Below are 21606 nucleotides of genomic sequence, written 5' to 3' on the forward strand. Positions count from 1 at the left end.
CCTGGTCTACACACACTTTAGATTTGTTCATTCATCTTCACATGATCCTAGGACATAAGTGTGATGGTTAATTTTATGTGTCATCTTGACTGTGCCACCTATGCCTGTGAGGGTATTCCTAGATGAGATTAACATCTGAATTGCTAAACAGAGTACAGCAAATTGCCCTCCATAATGTGAGTGGACCTCATTCAACCAGTTGAAGGCCTAAATAAAACAAAAAGACAGAGACTTCCCTGGTGGCACGGTGGTTAAGAAACCGCCTGCCAATGCAGGGGACACAGGTGGGATCCCTGGTCCAGGAAAATCCCACATGCCGCGGAGCAACTCAGCCCGTGAGTCACAACTACTGAGCCTGCGCTCTAGAGCCCACGCGCCTAGAACCCGTGCTCCGCAACAAGAGAAGCCACTGCAATGAGAAGCCTGTGCACCGCAACAAAGAGTAGCCCCTGCTCGACGCAACTAGAGAAAGCCCACACGCAGCAATGAGGACCCAACGCAGCCAAAGAAGGAAGGAAGAAAGAAAGAAAGGCTGACCTTCCTCGGAGTAAGAGGCAATTCCTCCTGCCTAATAGCCTTTAAGCTGGGACGCTGGTTTAACTGGCCTTGGGACTTGAACTGAAGCACTGGCTCCTCCTGGGTATCAAGCCTAATGCTAGCCTTTGGACTGGAACTTACACCATCAACTCTCCAGGTTCTCTGGCCTTCCCACTCAGACTGGAACTTCTCCAGCTTGCTGACTCCAGGTCTTGGGACTTCTGAGCCTCCATAATCATGTGAGCCAATTCCCTGTAAACCTTGTAAGCCAATTCCTTGTAAGTTTCTTTATATGTGTGTGTGTGTGTGTGTGTGTGTGTGTGTGTGTAAATATGTGTATACATATATATATATGAAGAAATTTATTTAAATATTTACATGTAAATAATATTAACCGGGCTTCCCCAGTGGTGCAGTGGTTGAGAACACGGGTTCAAGCCCTGTTGCCATGGAGCAACAAAGCCCGTGCGCCACAACTACTGAGCCTGAGCTCTAGAGCCCACGAGCCACAACTACCGAGTCCGTGTGCCACAACTACCGAAGCCTGCGTGCCTAGAGCCCCTGCTCCTCAACAAGAGAAGCCACCACAATGAGAAGCCTGCGCACCGCTACGAAGAGTAGCCCAAGCTCGCCGCAACTAGAGAAAGCCCGCGCGCAGCAACAAAGACCCAATACAGCCAAAAATAAATAAATTAAATAAATTAATTTAAAAATAAATAAATATAAATAAATAAATAATATTAACCACTAGTAGTTGTGGTGCACGGGCTTAGCTGCTCCCGGCATGTGGGATCTTCCCGGACCAGGGCTCGAACCCGTGTCCCCTGCATTGGCAGGCGGATTCTTAACCACTGCACCACCAGGGAAGTCCCTACATGTAAATAATATTAAAATAATCAATATATAGGTATTTACACACACACAAAGACCCTGTTGGTTGTTTCTTTGGAGAACCCTGACTAATACAATAAGCAAATGTGTATAATGAACTAATGCTTATAAAGCACTTAAAACAGTGTCAGGAATTTACTACTCTGGTTTTAGCTTTTATTATAACGGTAAGAAGGCAAAGACAATTTACAACTAAAACAATTCCATAAACCTGCAGAATATCAATGGAGTCATAGATCAGTAATTCAAGGCACTGAATGGAATAGTTATTTTTGTACACAGCCTAACAGAACACAAATGCTTACACTGAAGGTAAAACGAAAAAAAAAAAAAAAAGATAAAAAAGAAAACTCGTTTTGAATTTTGATCCATATAAAATAAAAAGATTATTTCCATCTTCATGTATTAAGGGCTTAAATGAGACCCTTACCACTATCATTTCTGACTATCTGGTACCCAGCAAAACTGTAATAAACTCACAAAAACAGTAACATTAAAAGTACTTACGGGCTTCCCTGGTGGCGGAGTGGTTGAGAATCCGCCTGCCAATGCAGGGGACACAGGTTTGTGCCCCGGTCCGGGAAGATCCCACATGCCGCAGAGCGGCTGGGCCCGTGAGCCATGGCCACTGAGCCTGTGCATCTGGAGCCCTCCGCAACGGGAGAGGCCACAACAGTGAGAGGTCCGCGTACCACAAAAAAAAAAAAGTACTTACACCTCTATATAACCATTTTTTAAATTTAAAAAACAAGTATTTGTAAAATAGGTAGACTAAAAAGTTATCAAGAAGACTTACATAATGAAACAAACACTTTAATCAGTAAATACGTCATTTCTTATTTGTAGTGAAGTATTTTTATTGTATTTATTATTATTATTATTATTTTGGCCACAGCGCAGGGCTTGTGGGATCTTAGTTCCCTGACCAGGGATTGAACCTGGGCCGTGGCAGTGAAAGCGTAGAGTCCTAACCATTGGACCACCAGGGAATTCCCAAAGTGAGTACTTTTAAAGTATAATAGCAAACTTCAAGAAAGTCAATGTTGTAAATGTGTGTACAACAGTGATGCTCATAAATATAAAGCTATTCATTAAGTACATCAGAGACCATTAAATACTAAAAAATATAACGAAAAAGAGATATTATATTGTATATATTCAAAACATAGCATGCTAGAGGAAATGACTTCATTTCTAAAATATGAGTAGAGATTTTTTTTTAACTGAACACAACAGTGATGTCTAAAGACTGGACAATTTGATCTCTCAGTCAAGCTCTCAAACTCTATGATTATAAATGGGAAATAAGATTAAAAATACAGATAGGAATCAAATTTCATTCAGTCAGCAAATATTTATTGAGTATATACTACATGTCAGGCACTGAAGCATTAGCGATAAGCAAAAATGGTTCTTACCTTCATGGAATTTACTACATAGGGGAAAGCTTGATACTATGTAAGTAGCAAAAACATATAATATGCCAATGTAAAGTCAACTGTGATAAAGAATATAAAAGAAAGGTTCATAGTGCTATGAGAACCTGGGAACCTGCCACTGTCTGAGGGAAGGATACGGGACAGCTTCTTTGGGTAAGTGATAATTAAGCCGAGCCCTGAGAGATGAGTAAGAGTTCAGGCAACTGACTAAAACAGAGAAGTTTACCAGACCAGGGAAATGGAATAATATACAAAGGTCCTTTGGCAGATGTAAGGTGAAAAGTGAGGAAGACTTTTTGCAGTAACAGAAAAATCCATCCTAAAATCCACAAAGAATCTCAAGGGATCCTGGATAGCCAAAACAATCCTGAAAAAGAACAAAGTTGGAGGCCTCATACTTTCTGACTTCAACTTATTACAAAACTATGGTAATCAAAACAGCACAGTACTGGCATAAAGACATATAGACTTTTACTGAGTCATAAAAAGGAATGAAGTACTAACACATGCTATGACACGGATAAACCCTGAAAACATGCTAAATGAAATGTCAATCACAAAAGAGCACATATTGCATATAGAGTCGATTTACATGAAAGGCCCAGAATAGGCAAATCCATAGATGTGCAGATTGGTGGTTGTCAGGGGCTGAGGAGAGGGATTGGGACTAACAGCTAATAGGTACAGGGTTTCTTTTTGGGGTGATGCAAACATCCTGGAATTAGACTGTGGTGATGGTTGCACAACATAATGAATATACTAAAAACCACTTACCTGTAAACTTTAAAATGGCAAATTTTTTGTCATGTGAATTATATCTCAATTTTAAAAAGTGAAAGAAAAAGAAGTGAGGAAGGGTGCAAGCTGATACTGGTCAGGTCTTTATCCAGAGAGTACTGCAAAGTCACTGAAGGCTTTCAGATATGAATCTGTAAAAGATCCCTCTGATGCTGTGTGGAGGATGGATTGGAGCATGCAGGAGTAGATGAGATCATCTATTGCAATGGTCTGGATAAGTGATAGTATAGTGGTAGCTTGGACTTGGATGGTGGTAGGGAAAGCAGAGAAGTGAATGGATTTGAGAGCTCTTTCAGAAACAGAACCTATTGGATTTGCTGAGATTAGATGTAGGAGATAAAGGGAAAGGGGCTATTAAGGATGACTGCTAGGTTTCTAGCTTGAGCTACTGGGTAGAGGATGGTGCCATTTATTCAAAGACGGAAGACTGGAGGAGGAACAAATATGAAAGAGAAGGGATGCTGATGACCTGCACTAGAGTGGCAGTCATGATGATAAAGCAAAGTGGCATCAACAGCTTGTGGTGATGAATTGGTTATGTGGGAATAAGACGCAATTCATGTTCTGGTAAGACACAATGAAGGTCAAGTCTGAATGTCTATTAAGAGCCATGTTGTTTAGTGACAGTGAAACAGAAGTGTTACTATAAGGAATGTGCTCCTGGACAAAGGCCTGATTCCCGGCTTTTTACAATGACCACCAGTACTCAAGATAATAAACTACCGCATTGTCCCCATGCAGTAAAAGTTTCTGAAAGTGTGCACTTATTATGTAAAAAGGACAACTAGTCATATGATATTATATGAAAAAGGGTCATGAAATATTACCCCAAATGTTTATTTCATCCCAGTTCCTGTATCAAAATCAGAAGATTGAGGACCACCACCACTAGAATTATGGATTTCAGAAAAGAGTGTCTACTGGGAGATTCCTATAGCTATTACTGTGGAAATGAAAGCCACCTAACGTCCGCTTTCATTGCTCCCTTTCTAAAAGTCTAAATTTCACCACGGCAAACATAAGCCATTGAAGAGTAAGGTTTCTGTCTCTCTGCTACATTTAGAGTTGGAACCTAAGTCCTCTAAATTGACTGGTTCCCCTGCTCTAAGTGCCATAAGCAATAACTTGGCTTGATTGCTCAGGTAAATGCCTCCTCCTGTAATGAGGTTGCCGATCCCTAGAATCCATGAACTTCAATTCCTTGGGTTCCCTACCACCTCGTTCACATGCTACCTCCTCTACAAATCCCTCCTCCTCCACCCACTGCTTCCAGAGATTTGGTGCCCTCATCTGAATGCCTGCAGCACTTACTGTGTGTGCCTTCAAGAAGATAGCACTGATGACCTACTGCCTTGTGAGGAGGTTGGTCCTGTGTGTGGTCTTCTGTCTCTAATAGACTGCAAGCTACTGGAGAGCAAGGCTGGGCCTTACATACCTCTATAGCAACCAAGCAGGGCAGGAGTGTTCAAAGGAAGCTTTTGAGTCATATGGATGTTTTCAGAAAAGAAGCCAAAGTAAATTGTGCACTATATTATAGATCCCTTAATCCATATTACTGCAAACGACATTAATTGTGAAGCTTAAAGAACATCCCCAACTGCTTACACAACAGGTGTAGCTTATATAATCTGCTCTACCCAGCTGTTACTTATTTGTGACAGTTCCCTCCTGGCTTCTGCTCCCCGTTGACCTGCAGGACTACCGCACCTTCCAGTATGATTTCCTGATTTACTCTTTGTCCAAAAACATAAAAGAATTGTTAATTTTCCTGTTTGATAACAGTTTTCAAAAAAAGGCTGAAACTTAAGAAAAACCAGAGAGATATCTCTGGGGTTTTCCATGACCACAGAACTCGAACAATCCTGAAGTAAAACAGTATTTATAAATATTTCCATAAAATTCATTCATTAGCCCAAGAATTTTGTTTTCCTTTTGGCAACTTTTCCTATACAATCATCCTTAACTAAATACTCTTCAGTATGCCCGTTCTTTGGAATTATGTTACCCAAAAGGATTTTTTAAATCAGCTGCCTATGAGCTAACACCTAGCCATGTATAGAATGGGATGAATTAATGATGCAAATGAGTGTTGGGACTATGGGTAACTGGATGGAACAAGGAGGAGTGGGGGCGGTGATGAAAGTACCAAAGTCAGAAAAAATGAAAATCCACGAACTCTGTGATGCTCCAGAGAGGAAACCAGCAAGTGTTGACGCTAAACTGGCAGAAACATCAATACTTCCTGGCTCCCCCACTGGGTGCATCAATTTACCACCGGCAGGCTGCTCTTCTGCTGCAAGTGACAAATAGTGAATGCATTCAACAATATGAAAAGGAATGACCCATAATCCAGAAGCATGGTATGTGCAGCAATGGAAAAAAGGTGGTGATTGCTGGGAGTCTCAGATAGACTCAGTTCTGCTTGATTAGATTAATGACCGAGGGCAAGTCACTTCCATTCACTGAAAAATACCAGGAGGAAAAAGTTAACAAAGCATGTCTGAGACTGACTGCTATCCTTTTTTTAAAATAAATAAATAAATAAATATATTTATGTATGTATGTATGTATGTATGTATGTATTTATTTATTTATGGATGGCTGTGTTGGGTCTTCATTGCTGTGCGCCGGGTTCAGTAGCTGTGGCGCTCGGGCTTAGTGGCTCCGCAGCATGTGGGATCTTCCCAGACGAGGGCTCGAACCCATGTCCCCCGCACTGGCAGGTGGATTCTTAATCACTGTGTCACCAGGTAAGTCTGTGACTGCTATTCTTAAAAAAGTCTGTTAAAGGGCTTCCCTGGTGGCGCAGTGGTTGAGAATCTGCCTGCCAATGCAGGGGACGCGGGTTCGAGCCCTGGTCTGGGAAGATCCTACATGCCGCGGAACAACTGGGCCTGTGGGCCACAACTACTGAGCCTGCGCGTCTGGAGCCTGTGCTCCGCAACGAGAGGCCGTGATAGTGAGAGGCCCGCACACCGCAATGAAGAGTGGCCCCACTTGCCACAACTAGAGAAAGCCCTCGCACAGAAACGAAGACCCAACACAACAATCAATCAATCAATCAATCAATAAGTCAGTCTGCTTAAAAGGTTGGTACCCTTGACACAGACACAGTTGTTATCTGGGGAATTGGGTTTGTGCTAAAGGCATAATCGTTATCAAGAAAACTGCTCTGGGGGGACCTTCCTGGTGGTCCAGTGGTAAAGAATCTGCCTTCCAATGCAGGGGACACAGGTTCGATCGCTGGTCATCAGGGAACTAAGATCCCACATGCCGAGGGGCAACTAAGCCCGCCAAGCCACAACTACTGAGCTTGCGCGTCTCAACGAGAGAGCCCTCGTGCCGCAAACTACAGAGCCTACGCCCTCTGGAACCCACACACAACTAGAGATAAAACCCACACACCACAAGGAAGAGCCCGCGATGCAACAGAAGATACCGCATGCCGCAACAAAGCTCCCCCGCCCCACCGCATATTGCAACTAACACCGACGCAGCCCCACCCCCCCCAAAACAAACAACGACAACAACAACAAAAAACCTACTTATTTTTTCAATACCGACGTGAAAAAGAGACTAGGAAAATACAGCCACTGTAATGCTTTAAGACAGCATATAATGGAGGAGTCTAAAAAAATACACGGTATCTGCTTGAACAGGGTAGTCTTCACCAATCCTCCCATATTCTATTAAATAAATATGGGGCAAAAAACTGATGACAATTTGTATTTCACAAATACATATTAACCTACCAAATCTGGATGTCCACGGTCCAACATTATCTATAAACCTCAGATAATCAAGAAGTCAGCCAAACCAGCAATCCCTCCATACACCGCAGTAATTGAGGGGTTGTCTGCCAGTGTGCTGGCACAGGGTACCCTGTGTCCATATCTGCAGTGCTGATTACTCATTCATCATTAAACTGAGGTAGTGTTAACATATGCTGCAGTCGTGCTAATGTTTGTTTAACAATCACCACTGATCTACCTTTATCCCAGGCCAGGAAGGTTAAGTGTTAAGTGAACGGAAATAAACTTGAAAACAGCACCTACTTCACTTGTGGAAGCCTCGAACCTCACTCCGCCCAACCAGAAAATTCCTCCCAATCTCAAGAATTCCAGATGCAAAAGATTATTCCATATAAAGCACTAGATGTAGAGGAAACCCCACCACCTTGAGGGGAAAAAAAAAGTGTTTTTATTTTGTGTCCCATGCTTTCACCTCTTTGGGAGAACTGATCAACCAGGTTAGACAAGCAGTCAGCCTTAATGATTTTCTTCCATCACTCAACAAACCAGTATGTGAATTCACTAATGGGCTAGTTCTTTGCACATCATCCAGACACAGGGATGTTAGTTATGGTTCACTCAGGGGCCACTGGCCATCCTTTACCTCCCAGAACCCACTGCCCAGCTGCTCATTTGGACAGTTCCATCAATATGAAAATGGCCAGCTTTACCTGCTCAAATCTCACCTCTGCTAAAAGCTCATTAAGAGCACTGGAAACTACCTGATTTGTACGCACTCAATATTACCCACTAAAGGTTTAGAATTACGAATAATAATCATAAACAGAAGGAGCAAACGGTAAACCCTTATAGAAGGTGTTTAGAAGACATTCAGGGGTTATGTTGCTTAATCAGTAAAAGCCAGATCAGGAAAAAACAAGAAAAAAACTCGTGTTCAGGTTATTTAATATTTATTTCAAGTAATAGTGATTCATTTCTAAATAGGTTTCCCACTTTACACAGGATCAGAGTAACATCTATTTGCAAAAAAGCAGTTTACCATGTATAGGTCATACTGAAGGTGTCAAATGCAACAAATTCCTTTTCATCTGAAATCCAAACAACCAGAAAACGTCTGAGATTGTTCACTTTATTTCTGGTAGAAAGGCAAATGACAAGTAAGTATACAACAGTAACTAATTCACAAAAAATCAAGTTGTGTGGAGCAGTCACCATGTCCTCTGAACCGTGTATGTAATGACAATTAATCTCATGAAGACAGGGAGTTTGTCTGGCTCACCAATGTGTCCCAGGGCCTACCACAGTGCCCAGTACATAACAGATGCTCAGTGAATATTTGTTGAATGAAATAATGCTCTCCAAGATCATAAGATGGTGTAATCATCTAAGAGATTATACTATGGTCAGTATAGTTTTGTCGTTAGATAGACTTATTCTAATACTTTAAAATTGGTAATCAGTATATAGTAGACCCCAATGTTTAGGTTCTGATCACAGTTCCTACGTGGGCGGTGGTCCCCACACCAACAAGCAATTCTCAGACACCAGCTGGGTGTCCCATATTTCACCTCAATTCTGACACTATCTACCCAGAGGCAGCATCAGATACCCCAGGTTAAGCACTCAATCCTACAAGATTCCCCCCTCAACCACCCCCTCCCCACCACTTCAGATACCAGTAGCAAGGCCAGGTGATCACCTGTGTTTCTGACCAACTGACTACAAACTGGGGGTTCCAACAACCCCCACCTGGGGTTTCAGACACCAGCCTCAAGTCCAGGTTGTTACCTGTACTTCTGACCGACTGGCTATAGATCAGGTTCCCAAAACCTCCTCCTTTGGTTTGATTATTTTGCTAGAGAGGCTCACAAAACTCAGAGAAACATTTTACTTACTAGATTAATGGTTTATTATAAAAGGAACCGCCAAACAGAGAAGATGCAAAGGACAAGGAATGGGAAAAGGGCGCAGAGTTTCCATGCCCTCTCCAGGCGTGCCACTGTCCCCAAAATCTCCACGAGTTCACCAACCTGGAAGCTCTCCAAACCCTGTCTTTTGGGGGTTTTATGGAGGCTTCATTACATAGGCATGATTGACTAACCCACTGGCCACTTGGCCACTGGTGATTGAACTCAATAGCCAGGCCCTCTCCCTTCCCCAGAAATCAGGGGAGTGGGACTGAAAGTTCCAACCGTCTAATCAAAGGGTTGGTTCCTCTGGTAACCAGCCCCCAACTTGAGGTGCTTTTCCAATTCACCTAATTAACATAATAAAAGACACGCTTTATTGCTCTCAGTGTTGGAAATTCAGAGGGTTTTAGGAGCTCTGGGCCAGAAACAAAGACCAAATATACATATATTTGTTATTATAAATCACAATATCACACCCAATTAACTAGAACTCCTCATTCTTTAATCGTTTTTCATAAGGAAGAATTTACTATAAATATCACTGTCTATAACTAGAAGCTATTATTTATGTGAAACATATAAAAATTGTTCATTCAAATATTTATCAAACACCTACTATGCACCAGGCACTGTGCCAACTGTCCTTGCCCCCAGCAGCTTTCACAGTCTAGGGCAGTGTTTCTCAACTATAATTCCTCATCTCAAGATACACGCAGAGGAGATGAGTATTACAAACAATGGATTCCCTAGGGCATTAGGGGTTGATTCTCTCCCAGTGGAGAAAGACTAATGTAAGGTACCACATAAGTTAAAAGGAAATTACAATATAATGTGATAATAAAAGGTTGCTTTTAGTAGGGACAAATTCATCTGTTAAACCCAGCCACGTATGAACTACCTGGTAGGAGCCAAGATGCACACAGGCCATTTGTAATGCTTGTGTAAATGCAAAAATATTGCAATACACACATTTAGATAAATTTCTAAACACAATAAAATAAACTCATCAATATTTTCCATGCTCAGCAATGTCAGGCCAAGGATTTCAGTAAGGTGAAACAGAGAAAAAAAGTCTAATTACCCTGATGATAATTCAAGGAGAAAACAAAAAACCTTGCTCCTAAAAAAAAAAAAAAAAAAAAAAAATTACCTGAATTTTATTAATTGCCTTCATATATTGCTTCACTAGACTGGCCGTGCCTTGGACTTAAGGCAGGAGATAGATGGGGCCCAGGCTGAGCAGCTAGAGTTTGTCCCCTGCGGACAGATACTCCCAAACAAAGATAATAGTGGGAACAGAGAGGAGCTGAGCCCTGCCCAGAGAAAAGATAAAGAGACTACATACTCCTCATTCTCCGGGTCAAGGAGACCTTCCAGACTACACACGTGCAGAAAGGCTCCTCGGAGGTCAAAAGGGAGGGGACGCCACCCCACAGTAGGTGATGTCAACCTACCCATAGGCCTCTGTGCTGGGATCCATCTTGGCTAAGAGATGCACGCACACACATGGGAGGACCCTGAGATAAACCAAATACAGACTCAGAACCAGGCAGTCATGGGGCTTCCCTGGCGGTCAGGTGGTTTAGACTCACGCTTCCACTGCAGGGGGCACAGGTTTGATCCCTGGTTGGGGAACTAAGATCCCACATGCCGTGCGGTATGGCTAAATAAATAAATAAATAAATAAATAAATAAATAAAATTCATTTAACAACAAAAAAAAAAGAATCAGGCAAAGCAAGATGATTGGCCAAAGGAAACCTGGAAGAAACGCCCCATATAAGTGATTCAAACTACTACGAGGGCACGACTCTCTCTGAGCCCTTTTTCCTCCTAATAAACACTTGTTTCACTACTTTCTGTCTCTTTTTGGGAATTCATTTCTACAAAGCCAACGGGCCAGGTCCTTGTCACTGGCCACTGGCCCTGGTGGTCTAGTGGCTAGGATTCAGCGCTCTCACTGCCGTGACCTGACTTCAATCTCTGGCAGGGGAAATCCTGCTTCAAGCAGCTGTAGGCCAAGGCCACCCGAGATCAGACTCAAAGTAATAAATTGGCTACCTATTTTGAATATTTTTGGTCTTATTTTGAATTTTCATTATACCTTATGCAGTCTAATTTCTTTCCAGTCCTGGGGCCTCTTTGACAGATATAAAATTTTCTATGTGATATCATTACTATATGCTGCATGATTTATGGAACCAAAGCAGTTTTAGAGCTTCTAGAATCTGAGATATAATTTTTTTTCCAGTATTTCAACTCAAAACTTAAGCTTTTGTATGTCAATGATCTAGAAATTCATACCCATTTAATATCAGTCTCTGACAAGCTAATTAGACTGCATCCACTTGGCCAAGCCCCCTGATCTACTTTATCAAGGAATGTCTTATTTTGAATCATTAGCATGAAATAATTTACTAAGTCAAATGGGGGGAATTCCCATTGTTTAGACTCTCATTAAACCTTTAAAACCATGTGAAAATGCTATTGTAATCACTAGGAATGTTATGAAGGGTAAAAGACAAAATAACATAAAAGTCCCTGACCCTTAAGTCTCAACTAGCCCAGACTTCCAATTAAACATGCTTGTAGGGACTTCCCTGGTGGCGCAGTGGTCAAGAATCCGCCTGCCAATGCAGGGGACAGGGGTTTGAGCCCTGGTCCGGGAAGATTCCACACGCCGTGGAGCAACTAAGCCCAGCCTGTTTGCCACAACTACTGAGTCTGTGCTCTAGAGCCCACAAGCCACAACTACTGAGCCCACGTGTCACAACTACTGAAGCCGGTGCGCCTACAGCCCGTGCTCCGCAACAAGAGAAGCCACCGCAATGAGAAGCCCGCGCACCGCAACGAAGAGTAGCCCCTGCTCGCTGCAACTAGAGAAAACCCACGCGCAGCAATGAAAACCCAATGCAGCCAAAAAAAAAAAAAAAAAAAAAATTCTAAAAAAAAACACATGCTTTTAAAGGAAATAAGTTGTATAGACAAAACTACTATTATTTATTTATTGTATTTATGGAGAATGGAGATGTTGACCGGGAACGGGCGGTGCTTTTATTGTACTTGTAGACATCCAACTCTTAAATCTTTTAAGACACCCCCTACATACCTAAATCCGAAAATCCTACACCAAATCCACCAATTTCTTTCTACCTCAAAACTGTCAAAAGGAAAGTCCTAATTCATCAGAAAGGAAAGAAGACAATTTTTAATGGCAAAGACGTCAAGCCCATGTCTTTAAAAAATACAATGAATCACTACTTCATTTAGCTTGAAACTGGAGAACCTGGGGAAATAAATGGCATTTTTTTAAACGATTCAGCAAACACTACTGAGCCATAGAAGTTGATACTACTTCCCATGTCAGGCTTAAAATGTAAAGCCCTGTCCTAACACCGAGTATCTAGTTTTCAGTGACCAAGAACTATAAGCAACACCACTGTAATTTACGTCACATTCAAAGCCAATTTCACATACATACAGGTACACACACACACACACAAACACACAATTTTGAAAGGAATTCACAGCCCCATCTCTGAAATATAAAAGCACACAACTTAGACTACATGTACATTGCTGTGCAAGGCCAAGTCCAACCTAAATCTTTAACTGTATCCTTCTAGTGATGTAAATGGGAGTGCCCCTCAACCTCTACCAGGCTAAAGATGAGGACAGCGTTTGGCTCACTGATTAGGGGAGCTACAATTTGCCGCCCCCCACCACCAAAAATTTTTTTTGAAGTCATTCTTTAGCAATGAGTATTTGATAGCATGTTTCAAATTCAGTCCAAGGGTTTGCAGATTAATTCCTTGCCCTAGGCCTAGGGCTCAGATACAACTCCTGAGAAGCTTTCAATTTACTGCACTGGTACAAATGCTGGAGACTTAACCATAGTCCTGGCTGCGCAGGAAAATGTGAGCAGCTGGGCATTCCAGCCGAAACAATGAGGTCAAAGCTCATTTCAGTGTGAGTGTAAGTGATTCTCTGCAGAGATCTTGGACGGAGATGCAAAGTACTAGCCTCAAACCTGCAGGCTGGCACCTCAACAACTGCTGCAAATTCTGCTGCATGCCCTAGCTTCCTGGGCCAGCACTGCTTCATTACTAGACTCATACAACGCAGATCACGCTAAGCAAAAGAAAAGCAAAGGGGGCTTTTAGACTGATACTTGGGTTGTTTGGTTTCAAATGATCTCAATTTTGAGCTAATTAATTTATTATGAACCAGAGGCCAGTTGTTTTCCAGTATAAGAGAGCCACTGAAAAGATTATCATTTTCCCAAATATTACAATTAGTCCTCTTTGTCACCTTTCCCTTTCTGTCACCCCCAAACAACACTCCAGGATCACAAGAATCTATGTGAAATAAAACTATGAAGTACCATGCTCTTTTACCTTCTCAGGCTAAATGTGAGAAACCAATTTTAGTCACTTGCTTTAGCAAAGCATCCAGTATAATCCAATTCCTACGGATTTCAAAATCCTGATATGCACAACCTCTACTGCTCTGTGCCACAGGTAAACCTGCTCCAATTTCATAAGACACGGCTTCTGGGTGAGGTAAACATTTAGAAAAACATTAACATAGCGCTATTGTGATAATAACATTCTAAAATGGGATGTACAATTATTTCATTTAGCCAGGGTACATTTGGGAAAGTTTCAAGCGCAGAAAAACATGAGAGTAAATTCATCCGACGCATGAAAAATGCTAGCAACGCTTTGATTAGGGATAATCGCAGGAAAAGAGCCAAACCGACAAGTTCTCAAACAGACATTGGAAGGGGGGTGGTGGGCGCTCACAGCGCTCAACCATTTTTCCTAAGGACAGAAAAATGAAAATTTACAGACGAACCCTTTCTTTCACATCATTGGCAGAAATAAAATCCTATTCCCGCCACCTCATCTTGCAATTAAGGAAGTTGCTACAAATAGCAGCATAGAAGTAAATGGTCCCGGTTTTACTCCATTCTTAAGGTACCCTCCAGGAGTAAACAGATTACTCAAAAAAGTCAGTAGCCAGAAATCGCTTGTCCCGGTGCCAAACTCCCTCGGCAATGAAATTCCCTTTTCTGGGGATGTGGGAGGGGGTCAACGTGGAAGGAGGAGTCCAGCCGCAGCTCCCTTCTCCCCTGGGTCAATGTCTGGGGTGTTCGGGGCTCGGCGAGGCTTCCGACCCGGCGCTCGGCTGCGGCGGCGCAGCCTCCTCGCGTCTCCACCTCCACCCAGCCCACCCTGACGATCACCCTCGCTTTTATTATACCCTCAAGGTGAGAGGCTTAGGCTGGGTCTCCAAAGTTTGCCCGGCCTCGGGTCAGCAGCCGGCCGAGCCCCGGGCAAGGCTGAGGCCGGCCCCAGCCTCCCACCCTTCAGCCCCCAGGTCTTTTTTGGGCCACGGTGACAGGTCTAGGTTTACCTCCATGTGCTCGTGGCAGAGGAAACAAAAGAAAGCAACCTCCCTGATAATAAAACGCCATCTTCGACTAATTGGCAAACCGAGGGGCCCCTGGGTCGGTCCCTCCACGGGTCCCTCCCCATCCAGCCCGAGGGTGGCCCCCCGTCCGAGGTAGAGTCTGTAACAGCCCCGGGAAGCTCCGGATAAATTGTCCGGGGTCGGGGGCGGGGTGGGGGGCTGCTCCGAGAGCCCTACCTGCCTTCCCACCCTGGCCGCCTGGGCAGCGTGTTTCAGTTAAAATGTAAAAACGGGTGGTGGTGGTGTCTCCCAGAGATGCAGTCATCCCCTCAGAAAATTGTTCTGAGGGACCGGGCGAAGGGGCCGGCGAGCAAGCAAACCGGCACGCGTGGAGCCGCAGGGAGTGTACTTACAAAACGGTTAAAGCTCTGGCGGAACATCGCGTCGAAGGCTGCCGGGCGCCGAGCCGGGCTCTACTGGGCTGTCTGAGAAGGTGCCGTCCACAACACACACTGCGGCGTGGGCCGGCGGCGCGAAACGGACGGCGAGGCTGGCTGCCCCGCCACCCGCCCGCCCTCCTTCCTCGGCTCTCCGCACTCCTCCCGCCCCCCGGCGCCCTCGCACCCGCGGCCCCCGCCCGCCTCACTCACCGCCCGCCCCCGCCCCGCCCGTCCCGGGGACGGCCGCCCCGCCGCTCCCGCAGCAGCCCGCGGAGAAAGCGAGGCGAGCGCGCAGGGGAGGGATGGCGGAGGAGCGCTAGGCTCCTCCTGCAGGGAGGGGGGGCGCCCCGATCTCTCCACCAGCGCCGGGCTCGGCACCCCGCCGTCTGCACTCTTCCCCGGCGCGGAGCCACAGCCCTCCCTCCCCGCGGCCAGCCCGCGTGCTTCCGCCCCGCTCGCGGCCACCGGGGACCCTCCCGAGGCGCCCCGCGCCTCACCTCGCCTCAGCCCGAAACTACTCCCCTGGCTCGGGCGGGAGCCACAGCCTGCCCTGCCCCGGCCCTAACTCGTCCGCCGCGCCGCTTCGCTCGCAGCCCCTCCTCAGTCCGCGGCAGCCGCGTCGCCCGCCCGGCGCTTTCGTCTCGCACCCGGGCTGAGGAGCCACGGTGCAGCCTGCCGGCCCGCCCCGAACCCGCCAGACAGCCGGGATCCCCGCTTCCCGGCGGGGCGGAGCCGGGGTCTGCGCGAGGAGCCGGGACCGGCAGGGCGCTATGGAGACCCCAGAGCGAGCGGGGCGGAGCGGGGCGGGGCGCGGGCGGGGGGATTAGTTATGAAAGCCGCCCCCTCCTCATCTGGAAAGGCGCGGGTCTCCCCACTACCCTCGCTTCGCTCCGCTCCCACCTACGCGGCTTTCCCTCCTCTGGTTCTTTCTCTCGTCCTGTCTCCCCACCTAAACCGTCTCACTTCCACTTTCTCTATTAGGTTGTAAAGTCAGGCTTTGTGTCGTTGCTGCTGTGCAGCGGGGCGGGATTTCCCTGACAACCCCCCTTCTCCAAACCCCTCCCTCTCGTCCCCTCCCCCTCGCTTCTCCCAGAGCAGCCTGGGAGTTGTAGTCCCGCCGCGCCCCTATTCCGCCTAGTACTGCGGGCTGGGAGCTCCCCCACACGCCCGCACGGGATTTGCCCAGAGAGTTGAAGGAGGAAGCGGCTGAGACCGCTGGGCCGAACCGCGGTTGTCAGCTCGGGCTGGAAGTGGAGGCCAGGAGCGCTCGGTAGATTCCCCGCGGTGGGAAATGTGAAAAGGATACGTGAGGCAAAGCCCCGAATGCCCGGAGCCTTCCCTAGGACGCGAAAAATTGTGCACCGGGAAACGCTCTACACCCTCGGCTCCTAGTTAGAACTGGAATTGGCGAAACTTTAAACATTACATATGAAAGCCGAGGCTAGAATTGCCACGAGACTGGCCGTCCCAACCCCACGTCGCCCGGTTTGCACCGCCCTTTACGGCGTGCCCCGAGGCTGTTGGAGCAGAACGTTCAGATTCCTCTGAAAAAGTAAAGAAGAAATAAGTAAAGGAAGTTCAGGGGCATCTCCACGAGCCTCTACCGTGCCACCTTCTCCTGCCAGTGTGCCGCTGGGGACAGGGGCCAGCTACACCGCGGGCCTCCCCTTGGGTCGTGAAGGGCCTTTACTGCTGGGCGCAAGCGCTTCTCTTTTTCCCCTCTGGGGTTTAGATTCATTTCAACAGACCTTTCCTGGGCATTTCTTTGCACCAGGCTGTGTTAAGGGCTGGACACGGCGACTTCTTAAAAGACCTCCCCAGAGTGGGGGGAGGTGTCGCGCTCTGGTCAGGGCTACCCACGTGCCAAAACAACAGGTTAGAAAGTAATGGCTGCTTGACTAGAGGTGCCAAGTGCTGAGAGCGCTAGTGCATCTGAAAAGGGGGTCTGGGAAGCTTTCTCGAAAGCGCTGGAGGTTAAACTGGACCCTGCAATATGAGAAGGCTTTAAAAGGAGCGCAGTGGGCAAAGTCCAGGGTGGAGGGAGAGGTCGGTGAGGAAGTGCCGGACAATCTAAGAAAAAGAACACACCGTCTTGGCAGACGCCCAGCATGTGTGGGCGGGCACGGCCTGGAGGAACTCTAAAACCCAAAAGGATCTTCAGAAACACCCTAGAAGTTTGCACTTGATAGTGTGAGCCACGAGTAGCCCATCCTCATTGAAGTGCAAACGCAGGAGACTTAAGGTACGTTCCCAAACTGTCCTAATTGCCAAGAAGTAAAACCGTGCGTTACCAGTTCTTTCCCTATGATGGTGCCTTGTGTTTACTCACACTTAAGGCTGTATCTAGTGATTTTTTAATGTTAGATGTCTGTTAGTCAGATATTAGGATATTTTATTTTATTGGCAAAATGGATCTAAGGTTTTGCTCTCTACTCTTTCAAAGATTTATTTTCAAGTAGAAAAAGTGTATTTTCTGGCTTTACTTTTATTGAGCAGAACGACTAACGTAATTTAATTCACTAATTGTTGAACACCTACTATGTGGCAGGCACTGTTCTAGACACTGACTGGAATTTGGGGGTGGAAGAGCGTTATTGCCATTTGTACTAGGCGTAAGTCTAGAAACCTTATCAATAAAATACATCCTTATCAATAAAATTGGTAATAGAAAATGAATTTAGACATTTGGGGATGCAAGTGCTTACTAATAAATAATAAGTAATATGTCTCCATATTCAATTTTGTTAAGTAAATGGAAAAAATGTACTTAGCTTATAGATTCAAACAGATCAACTTAAAAAAATTTAGAGAACTGGAAATTGTTTTTCAGTAATCTCTCACACACCATTGTGTATTTTCTCACATGCCATTGCCATGTTGCCCAGCTTAAAAGCAAGGCTTTTAGGATCTCCCAAGATATAGCAGTATTGTTGGTCATATTTTCATTTGTTATTGTAATTTCACCATCTCTCTGTCCTCCTAATTTATTTCATCACAACACCTATACTCTTGGGTCCAGATTAATTCGCTTGACTATAAAAATGCAATTCCACATAAATATGCTCAGCAAAACATGAAATTTGTGCAGGGTAATTTCTTTCCATATCCAAATTCAACCTGAATTACAGTTACTCTCACACACACATCCTTTAGAATTACTTTCCTTTGTGAGGTGTTTTTTTTTAGACAAGAAATTATTTTTGTTCTTTTCAGTGCCTCTTCACAGCTTCCAAAGGAAACCCAGGTGTTGTAGAAAGCTGTTGTCAATGGCTATGAAAAGTAGACCATCACCCAGCATTTTCATTTGGCCAGTTCCATAAACAGAACTGCAAAAACTAACTTCCTCCTGTCTAAACTGGCAGACCTTTTGGTATACAACACCAACTCTTGTGGTGCATCAGCTGACTGCAGTAGAAGCCCCAGGCTCCTGCAGGCAGGAGTTCAGAGGAAGCAGTCTTCTGTCCTTATTACCATCTTGACTAGATATAATTTGTACTGTCTCAGAAAGGGAAAGGAAAGTGTTCCTTGACCATTTCAGTCCTGGTGCCCTATTTCTGTGCAACCCCTCGGAAGCCCTTCTTCTCTATCACCCTCCTTGCTCTTTCCCACCTTCTACCTCAACCCCTCAGAAATCTCACCATGGGAAATGGGCAGAACACCCACTAGGGCACCGGATTCATCAGTCCATGCTTGGGAAGGAGGGGAGCAAATTGCTTCTGGGATCAGTCGGTTGATCAGCAATTCAGGGATCTAGCAGGAGGGGAATGATGAGAAGGAAGAGTCACTTCCTCCGTCTAATACCAAGAAAAGAAAGAAAGAAAAAAATTTGAAGCTGTTATATCAGCATCTCTATCACGGCCATCAGCAAGTTGAAGAAATTCAAAGGTCTCCGCTGAGCTTTGCTTTGTGACCACCGAGAGGGGTGGGGTAGGGAGGGTGGGCGGGAGGGAGATGCAAGAGGGAAGAGATATGGGAACATATGTATATGTATAACTGATTCACGTTGTTGTAAAGTAGAAACTAACACACCATTGTAAAACAGTTATACTCCAATAAAGATGTTAAAAAAAATAAAATAAATAAATAAAAAGCAAAGTTAAAAAAAAAAAATACCTCATAAGGAGTTCCCTGGTGGCACAGTGGTTAAGAATCTGCCTGCCAATACAGGGGACACGGGTTCAAGCCCTGGTCCAGGATGATCCCACATACTGCGGAGCAACTAAGCCCGTGCACCACAACTACTGAGCCTGTGCTCTAGAATCCGTGAGCCACAACTACTGAGCCTACGTGCCACAACTACTGAAGCCCACGCCTAGAGTCTGTGCTCTGCAACAAGAGAAGCCACCACAATGAGTAGCCCGTGCACCGCAGCGAAGAGTAGCCCCTGCTCACCGCAACGGAAGACCCAATGCAGCCATAAATAAATAAATAAATAAATAAAACAAAAAACCCCAAAATACCTCATAAGACTACCTTTTGCCCATTTGAAATTTCTTTCTCCCTTACAAAGCTGGCCTTAACGTTGATGTAAAACCAATTGTACCCATATCTTCCTAACTATTGGCCTTCTCCAATTCATTCCCCACCCTGCAACCACAGAAGTCTTTGGAAGACAAATCAGATCAAAGCACTCCCCTGCTTAAGACTTTTCAGTGGCTTCTCATTGCTTTTAGGTTAAGTCCCAAATCTTGCCTTAACCTCAGCTACAAGGCTCTGAATTCTCTGACCGCTGCCTTCCTCTCTAGCCTCCGGTGAGCCTTCTCTCCCCCTTACTCACCAAGCTACACTCCACTGGCCACCTTTTATCCCTTGAGTTCCCAAAGTTCTTTTTCCCCTGACAGATTTTGCACTTGCAGCCATCTCTGCGGGAATGCTTTCACAGCCTTTGCTATTCATCTTTCAGATCTCAGCTTAAATGTCACTTTGTCAGATGAGATCAGGGCTCCTTGTTATAGTGCTCCAAATAGCCCATATTAATTACACCGAGGGTACTGTACTGACAAATGAGGTTAGTAATCATGGAGAACAGAAGTCCAAGGGGATTGTGGATGATCTCATATCATTTTGCTTTTCAAAAAGGGGAAGTAGGTGTATTCTAGTAATCATATCAAAGGCATGCACGGTTCTAGAACTGATTGTTTAAAGGATGGGGTATTTTATTTCAGGGGAAGGGAAAAGACAATCACTACGAACTACAATGAATTCACTGGGATATATTTTGGCCTCCAAGATTCAGAGAAGATGATTTCTGATTCAGAATTCTACATCCTCCTAAACTATACCGGGAATATAGAGAACAGGTTGGAGAGGATGTGGCATAAGAAGACTAAATCTTTATCTTCCCAAATAGGAAGTCAGTAAGTCAAAATATGTCACTGTAGTTATTTTATTTAGAAATAATATGGTAGATACCAGAAGAAACAGCTAAAATAATGAATAGTGCTTGCCTCTAGGAGTACACATTGAGAATGGAGAAGAACGGGATAATGGACTTCTATTTTTTCTCTTTACAAGTCTTATAATTAACTTTTTTTTTCCTTTTTCATACCAACTGTTTTTTTTTAAGCATCTTTATTGGAGTATAATTGCTTTACTAATGGTGTGTTAGTTTCTGCTGTATAACAAAGTGAATCAGCTGTACATATACATATATCCCATATCTCCTCCCTCTTGCGTCTCCCTCCCACCCTCTCTATCCCACCCCTCTAGGTGGTCACAAAGCACCGACCTGATCTCCCTGTGCTATGTGGCTGCTTCCCACTAGCTATCTATTTTACATTTGGTAGTATATATAAGTCCATGCCACTCTCTCACTTTGTTCCCAGCTTACCCTTCCCCCACCCCGTGTCCTCAGATCCATTCTCTACGTCTTTGTCTTTATTCCTGTCCTGCCCCTAGGTTCTTCAGGCCATTTTATTTTTTTTAGATTCCATATATATGTGTTAGCATAAAGTATTTGTTTTTTTTCCTTCTGACTTACTTCACTCTGTATGACAGACTCTAGGTCCATCCACCTCACTACACCACATCTTCCTTATCCATTCATCTGTGGATGGACACTTAGGTTGCTTCCATGTCCTGGCTATTGTAAATAGAGCTGCAATAAACATTGTGGTACATGACTCTTTTTGAATTATGGTTTTCTCAGGGTATATGCCCAGGAGTGGGATTGTGGGTCATATGGTAGTTCTATTTTTGGTTTTTTAAGGAACCTCCATACTGTTCTCCATAGTGGCTGTGTCAATTTACATTCCCACCAACAATGTAGGAGGGTTCCCTTTTCTCCACACCCTCTCCAGCATTTATTGTTTGTAGATTTTTTGATGATGGCCATTCTGACTGGTGTGAGGTGATACCTCATTGTAGTTTTGATTTGCATTTCTCTAATGATTAGTGATGTTGAGCATTCTTTCATGTGTTTGTTG

General features: G+C 44.8%; 1 protein-coding gene across 1 annotated transcript in view; it reads right to left on the reverse strand.

The window, feature by feature from the left end:
* The window catches only part of ATP11C (ATPase phospholipid transporting 11C), a 169088-nt gene extending 153761 nt beyond the window's left edge, over window positions 1-15327 (reverse strand). Inside the window, exon 1 of the mRNA XM_007100305.4 lies at window positions 15155-15327. Within this exon, the coding sequence (XP_007100367.1) occupies window positions 15155-15181 (27 nt within the window). The 5' untranslated portion in view covers window positions 15182-15327. The remainder of the gene's footprint in view (window positions 1-15154) is intronic.
* Window positions 15328-21606: the final 6279 nt, after the last annotated feature.

This window comes from Physeter macrocephalus, chromosome 21 (assembly GCF_002837175.3).
Source record: "Physeter macrocephalus isolate SW-GA chromosome 21, ASM283717v5, whole genome shotgun sequence".
Taxonomy (NCBI): domain Eukaryota; kingdom Metazoa; phylum Chordata; class Mammalia; order Artiodactyla; family Physeteridae; genus Physeter; species Physeter macrocephalus.